The 16,564-nt window shown below is 35.8% G+C and overlaps 2 protein-coding genes and 1 pseudogene across 4 annotated transcripts; 1 reads left to right on the top strand and 2 right to left on the bottom strand.

Moving 5' to 3' along the window:
* Positions 1-81: 81 nt before the first annotated feature.
* LOC121767963 (ISWI chromatin-remodeling complex ATPase CHR11-like) lies at positions 82-9,506 on the bottom strand. 3 transcript variants are annotated; one of them, XM_042164302.1, is made up of 25 exons: positions 9,231-9,506; positions 8,447-8,575; positions 8,253-8,359; positions 5,872-5,984; positions 5,500-5,597; positions 5,234-5,413; positions 4,930-5,151; positions 4,572-4,706; positions 3,923-4,205; positions 3,754-3,827; positions 3,364-3,584; positions 3,204-3,291; positions 3,025-3,118; positions 2,752-2,940; positions 2,621-2,652; positions 2,463-2,539; positions 2,294-2,383; positions 2,152-2,221; positions 2,025-2,079; positions 1,883-1,941; positions 1,642-1,807; positions 840-1,018; positions 530-745; positions 341-448; positions 82-245 (listed from the first exon to the last, which is right to left on the bottom strand). In XM_042164302.1, the coding sequence occupies exons 1-25, from the start codon at positions 9,414-9,416 to the stop codon at positions 228-230; spliced, it is 3,189 nt and encodes a 1,062-aa protein (XP_042020236.1). In that variant the 5' UTR covers positions 9,417-9,506; the 3' UTR covers positions 82-227. The 3 variants fall into 3 exon arrangements, with proteins under 3 accessions (XP_042020236.1, XP_042020237.1, XP_042020238.1); XM_042164303.1 differs by having other exon boundaries at positions 2,025-2,076; XM_042164304.1 differs by lacking the exons at positions 82-245; positions 341-448; positions 530-745 and having other exon boundaries at positions 889-1,018; positions 1,659-1,807.
* A 416-nt stretch (positions 9,507-9,922) lies between these two features.
* Positions 9,923-14,632, bottom strand: LOC121767457 (ATP-dependent Clp protease proteolytic subunit-related protein 4, chloroplastic-like). Its single transcript, XM_042163727.1, has 7 exons — positions 14,349-14,632; positions 12,435-12,638; positions 11,346-11,401; positions 10,862-10,988; positions 10,664-10,741; positions 10,400-10,513; positions 9,923-10,295 (listed from the first exon to the last, which is right to left on the bottom strand). Exons 1-7 carry the CDS (start codon positions 14,583-14,585, stop codon positions 10,224-10,226), a joined length of 888 nt encoding a protein of 295 aa, XP_042019661.1. The 5' UTR covers positions 14,586-14,632; the 3' UTR covers positions 9,923-10,223.
* A 118-nt stretch (positions 14,633-14,750) lies between these two features.
* On the top strand, positions 14,751-15,764 carry LOC121766632 (annotated as a pseudogene).
* Positions 15,765-16,564: the final 800 nt, after the last annotated feature.

The raw sequence follows: 16,564 nt of genomic DNA, 5'->3' as shown, positions 1-16,564 counted from the left end.
TAACACAAATTATTGATTTTGTTTATCATTTTCCAAAATAAAAATGAAAAAAGATGAGATACCTAACCAAACACAGCGATGGTATCATTTTCTCCTCCTTGCACGTCAGAAAAGTTATTTGCACAATCTTGTGCAACCATTGTTTAATTAACATTGATCTTGTTTATAATTTTCTAAAATAAAAAAAAAAAAAAAGATGAGATACTTCACCAAACACAGCCATGATATCATTTTCTCCTCCTTGCCTGCCATAATAAATGAATATAGATTGATTAGATGCATGCCTACTTGGAAGAAAGCAGTGAAGGAAGGTGTAGATGATTGTAGATAAGAAACGCACCGAGGTGCTCCCATTGTCATCCATCGAGAATTTATTGCGCTTCTTCATTGTCGAAGGAGGGCTTTCTGTGGCATATCTTGAAGACGCACGTTTAGGTGGGGTCATATTCTGAGCACGCAGTCGATGAGATCCAAATGCTTATTTGTTAGATATCCAATAGGAAATAAATAAATAAGAGTATTGGCATACCTTGGCGAGCTTTTTCTCTCTGCGAGCCAGTCTCTCCCTCTCATCATGCTCTTGGTTTTCCCTCTCCACCAGTCGAATAAGGGTGTCACATCTCCGTGCGAGTTCTTGAGTGGTTCGAGACTTGACAAACCAATCAAACCGAAACAAATGTGAGGTACGAAAGGCTGACTTGAGCTCATCCCAGTTCCCATACCCAAGCTTGTGCACCATGCATATCTGATAGAGAATGGTTTAAGTAGTTTTAACAAGAAGTTAGTAATGAATCAAGATACAACTAAAAAAGTGGTAAATTGTTTACATAAAGCCTCACCATGAAACGGTCGCATTCTTCATTGTATAGCTTCCCTTTGTTCTGGCCATAGTGGATCTTCAATTCTAGCCACGGGTTCTTGTAGCGATCTAGTTTCTTCCGGATGGCTTTCATTATCTCGTTTTTCCTCGAAATTCTTGCCTCCCCTCTTTCAATGTTTTTTATTATTCTATCATATTCTACAAATAGAATGATCATTGATTAATATCATGAGAAAGACCAAAAGGCTCTGTTCGATATCATGAAATTGGGCTTGAGGAATTGGAACTGGAACTTTCAATTCCAAATCCAATGTTTGGTACCACAAAATTTTTTGATTTGGAATTGAATTACAATTCCAATTCAAATTTTAATTCCAGTTCCACAATTGAATTCCATATCAAATTAGATAATTGGAATTCTAAATCGTTATAAAATTGCGCACACACTGCACATACACTGCACACACATAAACACACTGCATACACTCTTCATATCAATTCCTTCAAATTCAATTCCGTATATCAGTTTTACTGTACAAAGGATTTGGAATTGAATTCAATTCCTTCAAATTAAATCCTGTGTAGCGAATGAACCTAGAGAATTTTGAAAATTAGAAGAAAACTATAATATACAACTGTGGTAATGTTCTGTGGATGAAACACAATATCTCAGTTTAAAGAACTTATTTAATCGTGTTATCTACCTCCTCCATAATCAAATATTCATAAACAAGAACTTCTAAGGAAAAAGACAAATGGAAGAGATGAAATATCTCAAAATAGCAAGCAATCAACTAAAAGCTAGCTTCAGTATTACTTACCGTTCAATTCTTTATACCTTTCTTTGAAAACTGTAGCATATCTTTCGACCTCTTCCGCTGTTTTCCCTTCCATTTCAGAGGCAACACTTCTGATATCATTTCTACCATACTTTTCACAGGCCCTAATGAAACTGTTGAAGTCTCGTCTGCTCCATGTTGAAAATCCCTTTACGTGTAAACAAAAATATCAGGTGACCCAAAGTAAAAAATTGAAATAAGGTTGAAGGTTAGAGAAGGATACTTCTTCCAGCAGTTGCTCTTTCTCTTCCTGCTCCTCAGCAGTCAAAGGCTCTCCCACATCTGGGTCGACAACCATGCATCAAGACTCAAGAGAATATCTGGTGATATAAGACCAACTAAAGATGCCATAAAAGAGGAAATACCTTCACGTTCATCCACCTCCATAGCATCTTTAGCTTGAATCTTCTGATTCGCCTGCTGAGACACAAGATATATAAACAAAATACAATTTATTTAATAGATTAAGCTAAGAGTGGCCGAGGCACCCACCATAAGATGCCGGACTTCTTTTTCAAACAATTCACTGAGACGTTGCATATTGAAGAATTGGAAGTCGTGCCTGGTATAGAGCAACATATGTTAGGATGCAGAAATCAACAAACAGAACAGTAGCATCAAGCAAAATGCTTACAATTGCGGCATGCGAGGAATTCTAGGTTCTTTTGGTTTTGCAGGACCAGCTTGACGCTGCGTTTGCTTAGAGTACTCAGATTCACAGTAACTAAAGAAACATCAAAAAACACATCATTCACTGTCTAAAAGTAAAGCAAGACATAATTTCTGCAACTGAAGAATCATACTTGCGCTTCCTCTCTCTTTTCGGAGGTTCCGTCCAGTTATCACTGACAATTTTCTTGATATCAAATTTATTTTCATCCTTCACCAACAAGAGAATATAAGGTCAAAGTAAGAATTAAATAAGAAGGTATGATAGTTATCCATAAAGTATGCTCTCTACCTTCTCATCTTCAAAATTATACAAGTCAGCACCTGCAGAAATGTACACAAGTGTCAGTGGCCAAGAATGTTGAAATAATGAATACTACAACGCAAGTGTCTTGAATATTAATTAAATAGTTAGAAGCTTACTATCATTCATTTTAAATTTGATGGCATCTTCAGTAAATTTTTTCATCTTGGCGTCGAGTTCAGCAGTAATCTCTTCTCCCTTGGCAATAATTCTATCAATATCTTCATCTGTTATTGTGCTGTCTTTGGAATTGAAAACCATTTCCGCGCCAAATCTCACCATTTGCAATAGCTCATCTTTGTTCACAGCTGCATGACATAAATAAGTTGAACGTTATACTTACTTAGTAGCAACAAACTCCAATGATAGGAGGAAAGATAAGATAGTCTCACTCTTTTGTTCTGCTAGCCGACCCTGTTGGATCACCAAAGCGTCAAGGGCCAGCTTTTTATAGGCCCTCTCAATCACCTTTTCCTCAATGGTATACTGTCAAACATTGGCAGACTAGATTATGAATACATTGCTCTGCCAGGAAGATTAACATGAATTACATAAATGATAACCAGAAAACCTCAGTGCAGAATCGAAAAACTTGGACTTCCTTCTTTTGTCCAATCCTGTGAGCACGGTCCTGAGCCTGTAGGTCAGCCTGTGGGTTCCTGCAGACAAAACTGTGTTAAGACACAAATATCTTCAAGGCAATATAAAGTACCATCAAACAGAAGCCTCACCAATCACTGTCGTAAATAATGACAACATCAGCAGTTGCAAGGTTAATACCAAGTCCCCCAGCTCTAGTAGAGAGCAGAAAAACAAATTTTTCACTTCCTGGTTTGTTGAAAGCTTCAATAGAAGCATCTCGGTCTTCACCACCAGTATTTCCATCAATCCTGCAGTAATAATGTCCACGGAATATCAAGTAGTCTTCAAGAATGTCCAGCAGCCTTGTCATCTGTCCATACAATGAAATGGTTCATCAAGTGGCATTAATATAATAAAAGAAATTGGAAGAAGCAAAAATATAAATTATGAGAAGATGCAATAATAATAAATCCAAGTATTTTAGGTTTTCAGAGGGAGAGAGAGAGAGAGAGAGAAAGAGCGTGGTCCAGATAACCAACCTGTGAAAATATCAGAACCCTGGAATCACGCTCCTTTAATTTTGGAAGCAGCTTGTCAAGAAGAACCATCTTGCCTGTATTTGATGATGCCATATTTTATAAAATCAAAGATACGTTGAGCAGGAAAAGTAATCATCATTTTCCCTTAGAGGTCAAAGAAAGAGCATACCAGCATGTTCTATTATATGTTCTCCAGTAGTATAAGGTGGACCAGGTTCAGCACCTTGGAATAAATATGGATGATTGCAACACTTCCTTAGTTGCATGGCCACGTTGAGGAGACGTTTGCGTTCTCCACCAGCATTCACAACCTCAAGATCTTTCTGTAGCAATGCCCTATAGTACTGCTTTTGCATCTGAGACATACCAACCTTAAGGATTGTCTCTTTCTTCGGAGGCAAACCTTTCTCAACATCAGATTTCAGCCTTCTTAGAAGGAAGGGCCGAAGAACCTAGTTAATCAATAAAGAAAGAACAGAGTCAATAAGAGAAAGAAACTACCAATGCAAAAAAGAAAGAAACAAACCACTCATATCTTTCTGCCCCAGTAATAAACCACAGGCAATATAAAAAAATATTGCTAGCATAAATAATCTAATACTAACTGCATTTACAATAAACCAACTCATGGGAACTGATAACTCCAGCACACCGCCTAACAGTTTTACCATATCAACTGTGTAAGGTTCAAAATTTGTGCACATATTCAGAAACAAATATGCATACCAGTCTGAAACAACATTGTCCCAAGCAGTTTTGTTCATCGTATTAACAAGTTACCATGGGGAAAAGTGCCTTGGAAAAAAAGGATCAATTACCTTGTGAAGTTGCTGCACAACTTCCTGTTCATCATTTTCTCCAGAAATTTGGAACCATTCATCAAAAGTCTCAGAAGAGCTAAATATTTCCGGAAGCAAAAAGTTAAGGAGAGACCAGAGCTCATGAAGATTATTCTGCAAATAAAACCGAGTTATGATCACAAGTAAATACACTTGCTGCTGCAAAAAATATACTCCAAAAGTGATGGCAATGGCAACCAAAAGAGAAGCTATTTACAAATGATAGTATCTTGATTCAAATGATAGTATCTTGTTAATGAAAACTTAGTATAACAAATATTACTATCAAAGGCAAATGCCACAAGAAGCTAATAGCTATAAATTATTACAACAATACCTGGAGTGGTGTTCCTGTAATTAAAAGTCTGAAGTTGGTATTAAAAAGTCTCATTGTTTTTGAGAGAAGAGAATTCTCATTCTTGATCCGATGAGCTTCATCAATGATGATATAGCGCCAACTGAATTTGCGCAAGACAGTCTTCTCCTTAATGGCCATTTCAAAACTTGTCACACAAACATCAAATTTGCCGGCAACAAGCAATTCCTCACGTACATATCTCTGCAGGATCAAGTGAATGAGAGGTTACACAAGTAGTAGGATGAGGTTAGTGAACCAACACCATCTGTTACAACAGGCTTACTCTTTCTTCAGGATTTCCAAGAAACTTAATAGCACGCAAAATAGGACAAAAACGTTTGATTTCGTTCATCCAATTCCCAAGTGTGGATTTTGGAGCAACAACCATGTGAGGGCCCGTAATCCCTCTGAACTCATGCAAATAACCAAGCAGGGATATAGTTTGCAATGTTTTACCGAGCCCCTAAAAATTAGAAAAAGCAATTCCATTACCCCTATTTAAAAATATATCTAATTTGTATATACGTCTCTCTCTCACTCTCTTCCTACCATTTCGTCAGCGAGTATTCCATTAATGCCATTCTCATAGATCCGTATAAGCCAGTTTAAACCAGCAAGTTGGTAATCCCTCATTTTTCCTTGAATACCTGTCAGACAAAGGTGAAGTAAAGCATCATACCTCGTGACATCAAATATAAGATACTTAGATACCAACTAACTATTTTTCAGGCTTAGCCATATTTTGCAACAAAAAAAATTGTTTTATACTGACATTATTGACTACATAACCAAAACCACATGTATGTTCGACTCTAACACAGTAACTCTCACCAAATTGTATCAACACTGCAAATATTAAGGATGTTGAACAAAAGAGTGAAAAAGCACTTAAATTAGTGAGGGGAGACAGGATCATCTTACAAGATGGTTGTGCCACTAGTCTTGTACCTCCAGCTCCAGAATGAACATCTTCTTCTTCCTTGAGATATTCTTCATCTTCTTCCTCTTCAGTTAACTTAGATGCATGCCGACCTCTGGAAAATACATTTGATATTACAAGACACATTAGATTAAAACTCAGATTACAAAATCACTTGGCTAGACAAGATCAACTTTATCTAGCATAAGATGACTTTAGTGAAATTGAGAATATATATATATATATATATATATATATATATATAAATACATAATATATATTACAATATATAGTTTCCTTAATTTGGAATCCCCTTTCTTTTTAATCAAATGCATCTCAGCTCCTTCCCACTAGTATATCTCATTTGCACTGCCTTATCGACCCCATTGACCAAGAAATGCAGGCTCTTGTCTCTCACATTACTGATGATTACAACAAATACATAACCTATCTTCACTCCTTGCTCAACAGTACACATTTCTACTGACAGTGGCAGACAAACAGAAGAAACAAAAGATAGCAGAGAGAAAATCTCAAAAAGAAAGATGAATGAAGTGAGATGTCTAAAGATTGGATTACCAAAAAAAGCTTTAACACCTATTTTAATACATAAACATACTTGTCTAGTGTATTTATGTAGTGAATTCAGAGTGCGTAACCCTTTTACTGAAATACCATAAAAAGACGTAAATATGGACAATATAATGACAGAGTTATTGATCAGCGGTGACATCTAGCAATTAAAAGTAAAACCCACACGCAAGTACATGTTAGTTACTCATTATAATGAGAAAGATTAGATCTATCTGGTATGAGGTCGGGCGTCCGGAGGCGCATTGATTTTCTTCTTTTACTTTAATGAACAAAACGATGTCGTTTTGGTCTAAGTTTTCCATTTTTATATTTCTCTGAAGCCAACATGTCATTTTGGGATCTGCTTTTATTTTTTTAATAACAAGGACAAATTTTTTATGATGGTTGGCTTGTTACATGTTTTTCCCATTGATTTGCTTATTCAGATAAGATTATAAACATTGAATGATGCATCTGTTTAAATAAATAATTAATGTTTCATCCTTTCGAGTATATGAGAATACGTTGCACCTTGGCACCTTCTCAATAAATTCTACAACCTAGTTAAACCAAGAAACACAACAAAAGTGGGAACTTTAGGGCTCATTTACTTTGAATGTTTTTGTATTAGTGCATGTGAAATGGACATGTACTTAAACAATGAATATCGAAAGACCTAATCCAACTATAATACTTCAACTATAGCCCCGAGACATCCTTGGTCGAAATTGTTTATTTCTCTTTTCTTGAATGTGCTGGTATTTTTCTTTTCTTTTTCCTCATCTTTATGCTTCTTTCTTTGAAACCTAGTTTTTCCAAACTAAATACTTCCCTGTTCTAAAATTATAGGAGTTTAAGTCTCTTTTTTTCCCATTCCAAGTCTACGAAGTTTCAATTCCATTTAATTCAATTGTGCCGACTATAGACTTGACGTAAGGCATGGCCTTGAAAACCATATGTAGATAATTGCCAAATGTGAAGTTGATAGCAAACACCAAGGCCTCATTTACTTTGGTAGAACAATATGAATGTGTGATACATAAATTTTGGATGAGAAACAGGATGGATGTGTACCATATAAACAATTTATTTACTCGTCTTATTAATGCCAGAATATCTACATGAATTGCTTACTTTGATTAATCAACACTTCAGTAATATATGGAGTACCATGCTAACTACCTTGTGAAATACTCCCTCCGTCCCATGTTACTTGCATTGTTGTTTTTCGGCTCGTCACAAACTCCTTACACTATTTATAGTTTAAGTTAGAATTAATGCATTTAAGTAATATGTTAGATTAAGTTAAAAACTCATTTATTAAGTGATGTCTCATTACACTTAAAATTCTAATTTAATTACACTAAAAAATCAATCCCAAATTTACGGCCTAAAATGAAAAGTGCGAGTAACGTAGGACGGAGGGAGTAGTATTTGCTGATTCTCTTTCTCGATTTTTTTTTTGCCCATTCTTTTCTCTCAATGTACAAACTAGCATGGAGGAGTAGCCCACTATTACATATAAACAAACATTTTAACTATATTGTGAAATACATTGTTTAGGTTATCTTGAATCTCCAAAAGAAAAGAACAGTGCAAAGCTCCTAAAGAGAAATTGTAATGCTGCATATTTTAGTTTACTTGGGAACAACCGAAGAAGGTAATTACATACTATTGTAAGTTGAGGTAAACAAATTTGCAAGAAATATCAAGTTGTGCAGCTAGACTGAAAGAATACTCACCAATAATTAACACTACTGCATCCCCCAGCTCAACCCTGATAAATATAAACAATAAATATGTTTCTCACCTTCCTTTTGCCTTCTTTTGAGATGCAGACTGACTCCCTTTAGCAAAATGAGCAAATAACTCCGTCTGCTGCAGTAGATAATTCAGCCGGCCCTTTCCTTTCTTGTTCTGCCATTATAACCATATCAAACGTAAAATCTACTTAGACAGCATGATAGAGCTATGACGTAAAGTAACTTATAGTGGATAACTAACCATATCAGCATCAATAACGGCATTCTGAGCATCAAGAATTTCTTGGATCTTTTTACCCTTCATCAACTGCATTTCTTTTAGCCTGGATTTTTCCTTCTTAGAAATTTCAGTGTTGACAGTATAATCGACCTGCAAATCGACCCAAATAATTTATCAATCCAAGTATAACTCGACGTAGCGAAAATAACAAAGCTACTCTTTTATTCACATTTTTCACAGTCATAGACATTCAAAGACATCGTACACTAGATCCTACTCCTAGTAAATGCTCAAAAATCGAATAAAACAAAACAGAAATTCATTAAAATCCATGAACCGCCTTTTCTTCAAGTTATCCAATTGTCTCGAACACTAAACTCCCAACATTATAAACACATGCAACCAGCTGAATCAGGGAAAACAAATCACTAACTTCCTAGAAAACGAAAGCCTCTTTTCTCCAACGTATCCAAAACAATCACATGCAAAGTGAAATTAGTACTAAATTCAACTGACCAGAAACACACCGAACATCAATTCTACCAAACCAGAACTTGATGGTAAACGAAAAACACACATACATCAGTTCCAAATAAAAGAAAAAAGTTACACCAACAAACAAACAGACGAAAAATGACAATCTCCGACTCAGCGTCGAGCAGCGGAGCCCTAGCTTTAGACATGCATACACCGCCGTAACGTCTCCATCTGTCAAACCGTACAAAGAAAATAGCAAACAAGCAACCGCACAGCTAGTTTCCACTAATTCTCACGGGCGCAAAATCCAGATCTCACATAAACAAACCTCATTTTCCTCGTCATCGTCTCCGGTTATATCCTCCGCCGCATCCTCTTCTTCGGAGGACCCCGCGACGGTTTCCAACTCCTCGTCGTCGACGTCCTCGGGTTGATCCCTGACCTCCTCTTCTTCCGAGGATGAATTCGACATGTAGTCGTCGGATGAGTCGAAAGCTCGCGACGATTTCGCCATTTCCACTGGTATCTTTTCGATTCGAAGAGAAAAATGCAGTGATCGTTCGAAAAAAAGGAAAATTGGTATTAATGAGAGGAGAAAAGCAACTTGCTGTTTAGAGTTGTATTGTATGTCAGCATCTGAAGGTGTGAAATAATGAATCATAAATGGGCCATGGGCTCGGGTTTGAGCTTATTGGGCTTGTACTTTGTTTTATTTGAATGATGTCTTCATTTTTCACAAAGGTTTTGCATATTTTTCTTATGATTGAGGTCGACAAGAAGTTAAAACGACTAAGAATCACAATGATATAACGTGATTTTGAAGTTTAATTCATTTTTAACTTCTTTTCTTAACCCAGCATTTGGTGTACTTCATTATAAATCCGACCGTTCATTTTGTAAAAAAATATAGAATACAGACAACTGGTTTAGGCTGGATCTTCAAATTTGACATTGGACAATTGGTGTATAGGAAGACTTGAACCCGGAATGGAAATCCAGCATCATCAAACAGTAATTATATAACCAAGAATCCTGAGACTCATTCTCCAATAATTTGGTTTCAAACTTTTGTATAAAATGTTAGTGTGACAGACATAACATTAACATACCAACAAAAGGTATAGCTACACTGGCTTTGTGGACAGTAAAATACTAGCTTTCCACTGAAACACGAAGCTGCAGTCATTTTGGATCACAATTCCAGTCTTCCAGATCCTTCCCCTACTCCACTCCATCATCTTATAACGTAATTAAATCTTGAATCCATGTTTGATAAATCTGTATCCTGCTACTCTGGCCCGACCGACGACCCAAAAGCACTTCAAATAAGTTGAGCTTTCTTAAGATCCGACAGAACTCCTCTGTCTTCACTACTCCTCTCATTGTACAGAACCTTCGAATTGTAAACAATAGTGTTGTTACAGCATAACTGTGAAATTCTAAATAATTATGTTGCGTAGGGCAAACTGAAATGATCGATCTGAATGGATTCCGTACCTTATCGATGATTCCATATTCAACAGCCTCACTAGGACTAAAATATTTTGGACGCCTTATGTCTTCTTCGATCTGCTCAGGTGATTTTCCAACGTGTTTCGCGTAGAGTTTGACCTTTCAAATTAAATATGCACTTCTTAAACGAAACTTGACACAGAGATAAGAGATGGGAATTAAAACATGCAGCTTTGCCGAATCCTCTTATAAATTTTTTAAATCGGAATTTCTAGGGTAGAAATGAGTGAAGCTATCTGTTAAATTTACCAACTCAGCCTTCACATTTCTAACTTCTTTCCTCATAAGCTCTACATCTGTTGCTTGACCCTGAAACCTGGCAATTGGCTGAAAAGTAAATTTGTAATTAATATAACAACGAAAGCTACAAACAAACTAAAGGGAAACAATCTATTCGTGTGAAAAAATCAAAGTGAAATGCAAAGCCATGTATGGCTTAAAGTAAACCTGCTTGATCATTATTGTTGATGAGGGTAAGGCAGATCGATTCCCCTTTGCACCAGCAGCCAGTAGAAGTGCAGCTTCTCCCCATGCATTGCCCACACATAGCGTAAAAATTGGTGGTTTCACATATCTGTAAGGAATTAAATGTAAGAATCGCAAATGGATTTGAAAAGATATTTGTTTCTTCATTGCTCAATAACCTCTACAATTCTTTAAAGCTAGTTGAAGGAGAAAAATAAAAGGAGGTTTGCCTCCAAGTTTGGACTGGTAAATGAACAGAAATATTCACGAAAAGCATTTGCTCAATCTTGCCTCAGTTCCTGGTAATTTTATCACCATGACATATTATTATTCCTGTTACATGATGGAGCCACTAAATTTTCATTTTATGTCGAGCTAGGTTTCTGTAGATGTCCATACTAACTTTACATACAGATAGCTATTAGCTAGGACTAAAGATTTTGTAGCACAGTTACAGATTTATAACCTCATAACATCGTATATTGCAAACGCTTCTGTCTCATAGCCCAACTTCTCACCACCCTGCAGAAAGTAAAATAACAATGGAAACATGAATCAATGGACTTGAATGTTCCAGTGACTAGCAAATGTAAGAACTATAATTTATCACCTTCCGGTACAGCCATACATTAATGACATCTCAATTCAAAATGATGAGATCTATGTTGCAGAGAGGGGAGGAAAGTATTCATATCTAAAGGTGATAGAGTGAAGGTAAGAAAGAAAAATATCAACGAGCTAAAATAGAACGCAAACACCTAGAGTCACAGAGTACACCCTATGCACACAGCCTAAACCACAGTTAATCTCCAGAAAAACATAGTCCTTAATTAGTAGGGATACACTTATTAATAGTCCTAACACCACAGGCCTGTGTAAAACCCTAAAAGTCAGTTTACATAAAACTCAACTGAAAGAGAGAATAATAAAAATAACTAAGATTCAAGCACTAAAAATAATAAAAAATAATTAAGACTCAGTCGCTGCATCAGCTTGATCCCTACACTTCGAATACACCTTCAGCTCCATTGGTGTAGTCGTATCAAAAGGTCTACTGTAGGCAAGTAGATATTAGATAATTTGCCCGAATTTCAACCATGAACTATTAATGTGATAAGCTCACAACAGCAAACTTTGGTCAGGTAATGTTTCTTGGTAAATCATATTTAAATCAAAACAAGACCATTTCTAGGTAAAATGAATTTGTAAACCACCAATGCTAAAAGCTGAACACTGATACTTGGGCATACTTGACGAAGAACACTCTTCAACATACAAGGTATACAAAGAGGGGAGGGATCATGTGACAGGTGATTAAAGTACGCCCAAATCTGGGGATATTCCATGTGTCTAGGTATGCAATTTGATGCGTTTGCCGGTGCAATGAATGTGGGTGGAGTTTTGAAGTCATTTGTTTTCGCCGAAAAGTAAATTGGTGAAGTTTTGAAGTCATTTGTTTCGTTTCCCCAAGAAATAAATTGGTAATAGCAATATGTACATTGAAATGCAGAAGCTGAAGCCAGGGATGGATAAACATTCAAAATGATAAGCTAACCTTGGTCGTCCCAGTGGAATTGACGTAAAGATATATTGGTTTTTCCTCATCTTCATATTGTAGGTAAAGGAATTCAGCAAGTATCAGTTCAGTGACAGAGGGAACTAGAGACATCCCCAAATACACAATGCGGTTCTTGTACAAGTATGATGCTAAATCTGGTGGAGGTTGCTCCCAAGCACTTCCTCTGGAGAAAGGGATTACCTGTAACGTAAACACGAAAGATCAACATTGAGTCGGCCATTAAGGGCAGTAGATAACTCACAACATAGGAGTGGGCCAATTTCAAGTTAGGTTCAATCAAACCCTAACAATACCATAACTACTTATCCGCAAAGGATTGAAAAAAGTGATGTACATATAAGATTTCTAGAACGAGGTCAATGTATATAACTTTATATGTCCTCTCACTATATATGTTAGGAAATAGCATTAAGAGTTACTTACAACAGAAGAATCAACATCCACATCCTTCCAGCTTCCTTTGCTAATAAAAAGAGACATGTTTGCCAGAATCGTATGCTCAACCAATTTGTTAATGGAACTTATACACTTCTTATATATTTAATTATCTAACATCTATAATTAGGCAAAATTTTCAACTTACATGTATCAGAATAAATATAGATAGTGGTCCTAGACTACATTTACAGCCAAGGGAGGGTATAGATGTAAAAAAACATGACGAAAAGCCCTGGAACATCTCAAAACTAAGACAAAGAAAGCAATTTGGGATGATACATAAAATAAAAATACTCAAGCCACAAAGTTGAAAAAAAGCCTAACACAAGGTCTGAGAAACCTTAAGTGGAAAAGCATGTGTATCAGAGTGAACTATCAATATCTATTCTTAGTATTGACCATGATCTTAGTTTCGAATATGTTTTTCTGGTGATGCATGGTTCTACTTCTAACAAATTAAAACTTGAACACTAAAGCTCTACTATGCCAAGTATCATAACCCTTGAGGCAGTCTACTATGATAAAAAAAAATTTACTAAAGTAAATTTGACGTATATTAGCAAGAAACAAAAGTAATCTAGATCTAATCAGTCAAATGTGTATCTAAGTATCGAGAATATTTTCATCAGTTAATTGTCAATTAAACCTCATATAACCTTCATAATCCACACAGTACAAGTAAAATGTAAACTGGTATTTTGTTGTGCCTAGTGCTCCTAGATTTAACTCAGCATATTCATGAGATATGCTATCACTGGATATGATATATCAAGGTCACAGCAGGCTGAACAAGTTACCTAACAATCTATGGCAGGGAGCATAGTTAAACAATTAAGCAATAAAGTTGTGCCAGAAAAAAATTCTGAATTAGGAAACACAACAGAGTTCATCTTGAAAGTAAAGGAATATGAATTATATGATGATGCCCCTACTACATGTCACTCAGGAATTTGAACAAGCTATTCAAGCCACAACTTTTCTTGACCAAGGTCCAACACAAAGTGGAATAGATTTAACTAGTTCTAAAAAATGGGGCAGTTGAATGTATTTCCTGTTCTAGTCACCAGAAAAGAGTAACAATCCCCAGAGGATGAGCCTTTAAACTAGCAATGGTCATCAAATAATCAAGATGTTGGAAGAACCAGCTAGACGTTTTATATGAATATCAAGATCATCAATAGGCCAAATAAGGCTGAGCAAGTGGACTACAAAGCTTGATATAATGGATAAGAAACAAGCATGAGCTAACAGTTTAAACTCCCGAAATATTCAAAATTAAAATGTGTTAGTGACGATGAACCCAAAATCATTCCAATTAAGAAGAAATGCATGGTCTCACCACTAAAAATAAGTTCGAATACGATTGAGGCGATATTAAATTCTAGTGTGCAAAGTGCAGACCGAGTTTATCTCAACAAATCCACAATTTAAGAAAAATTAGGGATAAAATACCATAGTAACAACGCCACGCTTCCCTCGAGAGGTCGAATTGGAGGAGTTATCAATAAGGGAAACGGGTCGGATCCTTAGACCGGCAAAGTCACCGGAGACGCTACCCCCAACGAATGGAGAGAGAAAAGCGGTGGGCGGAGATGGCCTACGGTAAGATGGCGAAGAAGGAGGAGGCGCGGGTACACTTAGTGTGGTGTTTAGTCTCATCCGGGTAGTCGGAAACAGGATGGAAGCCATAGCTGCAGTAGGAGAGAGAGAAATACAGAGAGAGAGAGGTTTTTTATTTTAATTTGTTCAAGTAAAAGTAAACAAGGTTGGGTAATTTTATTTTCATATTCTATTGTTAATTAATTACTATAACTGTAAAAAAACGAATTCCATTTTTTTCTGAATATAATTACTATGGTTAGAGATTTTACAGTCTGTAGGTTTTTATAGAAAGAAGACTAAAGGCACAAAATGGTCCCTAACATTTAGCGTTTTTTTTATTTTGGTCCAAAACATTATCTTTTGGATTATTCGGTCCCTCACATTTGAAATCGGGCCACTTTTAGTCCTAATTTGACGGAATTGGTTAAAATTGACGGAATGCAGTGGTCAACGTACTCTAAATCTATTTTGACCAGATTAATAGTTATAACTATGTGTTTATTAATGCCTAATACCTAATTAACCTAATTAATCAAAAACTTCAAAATAAAACATGAAATTAAAACATAAAATCAAAATAAAAAATCCAAACTATAATTCCTCCTGCCTTGAATTCTAATCGTCCATAACACTTCGAATCTCTTTCTTCACAAAATTCCAATCGATTAGGGGTCTTTCTTCACTTAAATTCCAATCGACGCCTCTTTCTTCACAAAATTAAAACAAATCGGCTTCTTTCTTCAATCACGTTCATCTCCCCAATCTCTCACTTTGAACGCTTAGAACCCTAGATTTCGCCGGCGATTCAACCCAGGTTCTCGCTGGCGATTCGAACGTAGTTTGAGCCCTTACGCTATTGCAAAGTACATGGAGGACACGCACAAATCTGTTCTGCCGGCCAATTTCAGGAAGATTCTAGGGCTCCAACTCAAAAATTATACTGCGAAGGGGAAATTAAACAAAATCAAGGCCTCGTACAAGTTATCCAATGCCGGAAAGAAGGCGGCGGCGACGAAGCCTGCTGCGAAGAAAGCTGCTTTACCTGCCACTAAAAATCGAAGGCGGCTGCTGCTGTGGGAACTAAGAGGAAGGAGGAGGTGGTGAAGAAGGTGGCGGCGAAGAAGCCTGTGAAAAAGGCGGCGACTCCGGTGAAGGCGAAGCAGCCTAAGAGCATAAAATCCCCTGCTGCTAAGAGGGCGAGGAGGGTTGTTGCTGTGTGAAGGGATTAGGGGTAGTTTGTGAATTAGGTTTTGTAGATATTTGTTGGGAATCAAAGCTATGGATGGTGTTTGGCAGTTTTTGGTTTATGGTTTGTATATTTTATTAAATCAATTAGTGTTATATTGAACCAAACTAGTGTTAACACCTGTGCTATACACAGGACAAAAGATTTTTAAATAATGAAGATATATTAACTTAAAATAAAGAATATAGAGTAAGTAAGTATAAAAATATATTTACAGATAAGAACTAATTAAATTAAGTATTTGTAATATTAAAAACAACAACAAAAAAATATTTGTACAACAAATAAGAATCTACATTTTGTGGACTGACGAAAATGAAAAATGTCAAACTCTCTAAAATCTGCATTATATTTTGGGTTTGTAAACACCGCTCTTTTTTTTTGGGTTTCCTCCCTCTCTTTTTTATTTATCATATGACAAATAAGCTTTTACATGAACATCAATATTTTTATTTCAACTTTCTCTCTTCACCTAAATTACATTAATTTCTGGTTAGTTTTTAATAAAATGAAATAGTGTCCATATTTATAAAATTGCAGCAAAATTTATATAATAAACCCCAAATTAATATTCAACACTATTAAGTTTTGATGACTTATCATACTTATAATATATGGCCAAAGACTAAATACGTATATTATTTAAATATATTAAAATTAACTCAATTCTAACTATTTAGACTAAATTTAAATGCAGATATATTTAAAAATTATGTATCTTAAATATTAACAACACATAAATTTATTTTTAAATATTTTTTATTAAATAAATTATTATTTAAATTTAGTTAATTAATTAAAAAGAATTTAATTTTCAAAA

This window comes from Salvia splendens, chromosome 15 (genome assembly GCF_004379255.2).
Source record: "Salvia splendens isolate huo1 chromosome 15, SspV2, whole genome shotgun sequence".
In the NCBI taxonomy this organism is placed as follows: domain Eukaryota; kingdom Viridiplantae; phylum Streptophyta; class Magnoliopsida; order Lamiales; family Lamiaceae; genus Salvia; species Salvia splendens.
The sequence above is the reverse complement of the archived record's forward strand: the minus strand, read 5'-3'. Positions and strand labels throughout refer to the sequence as shown.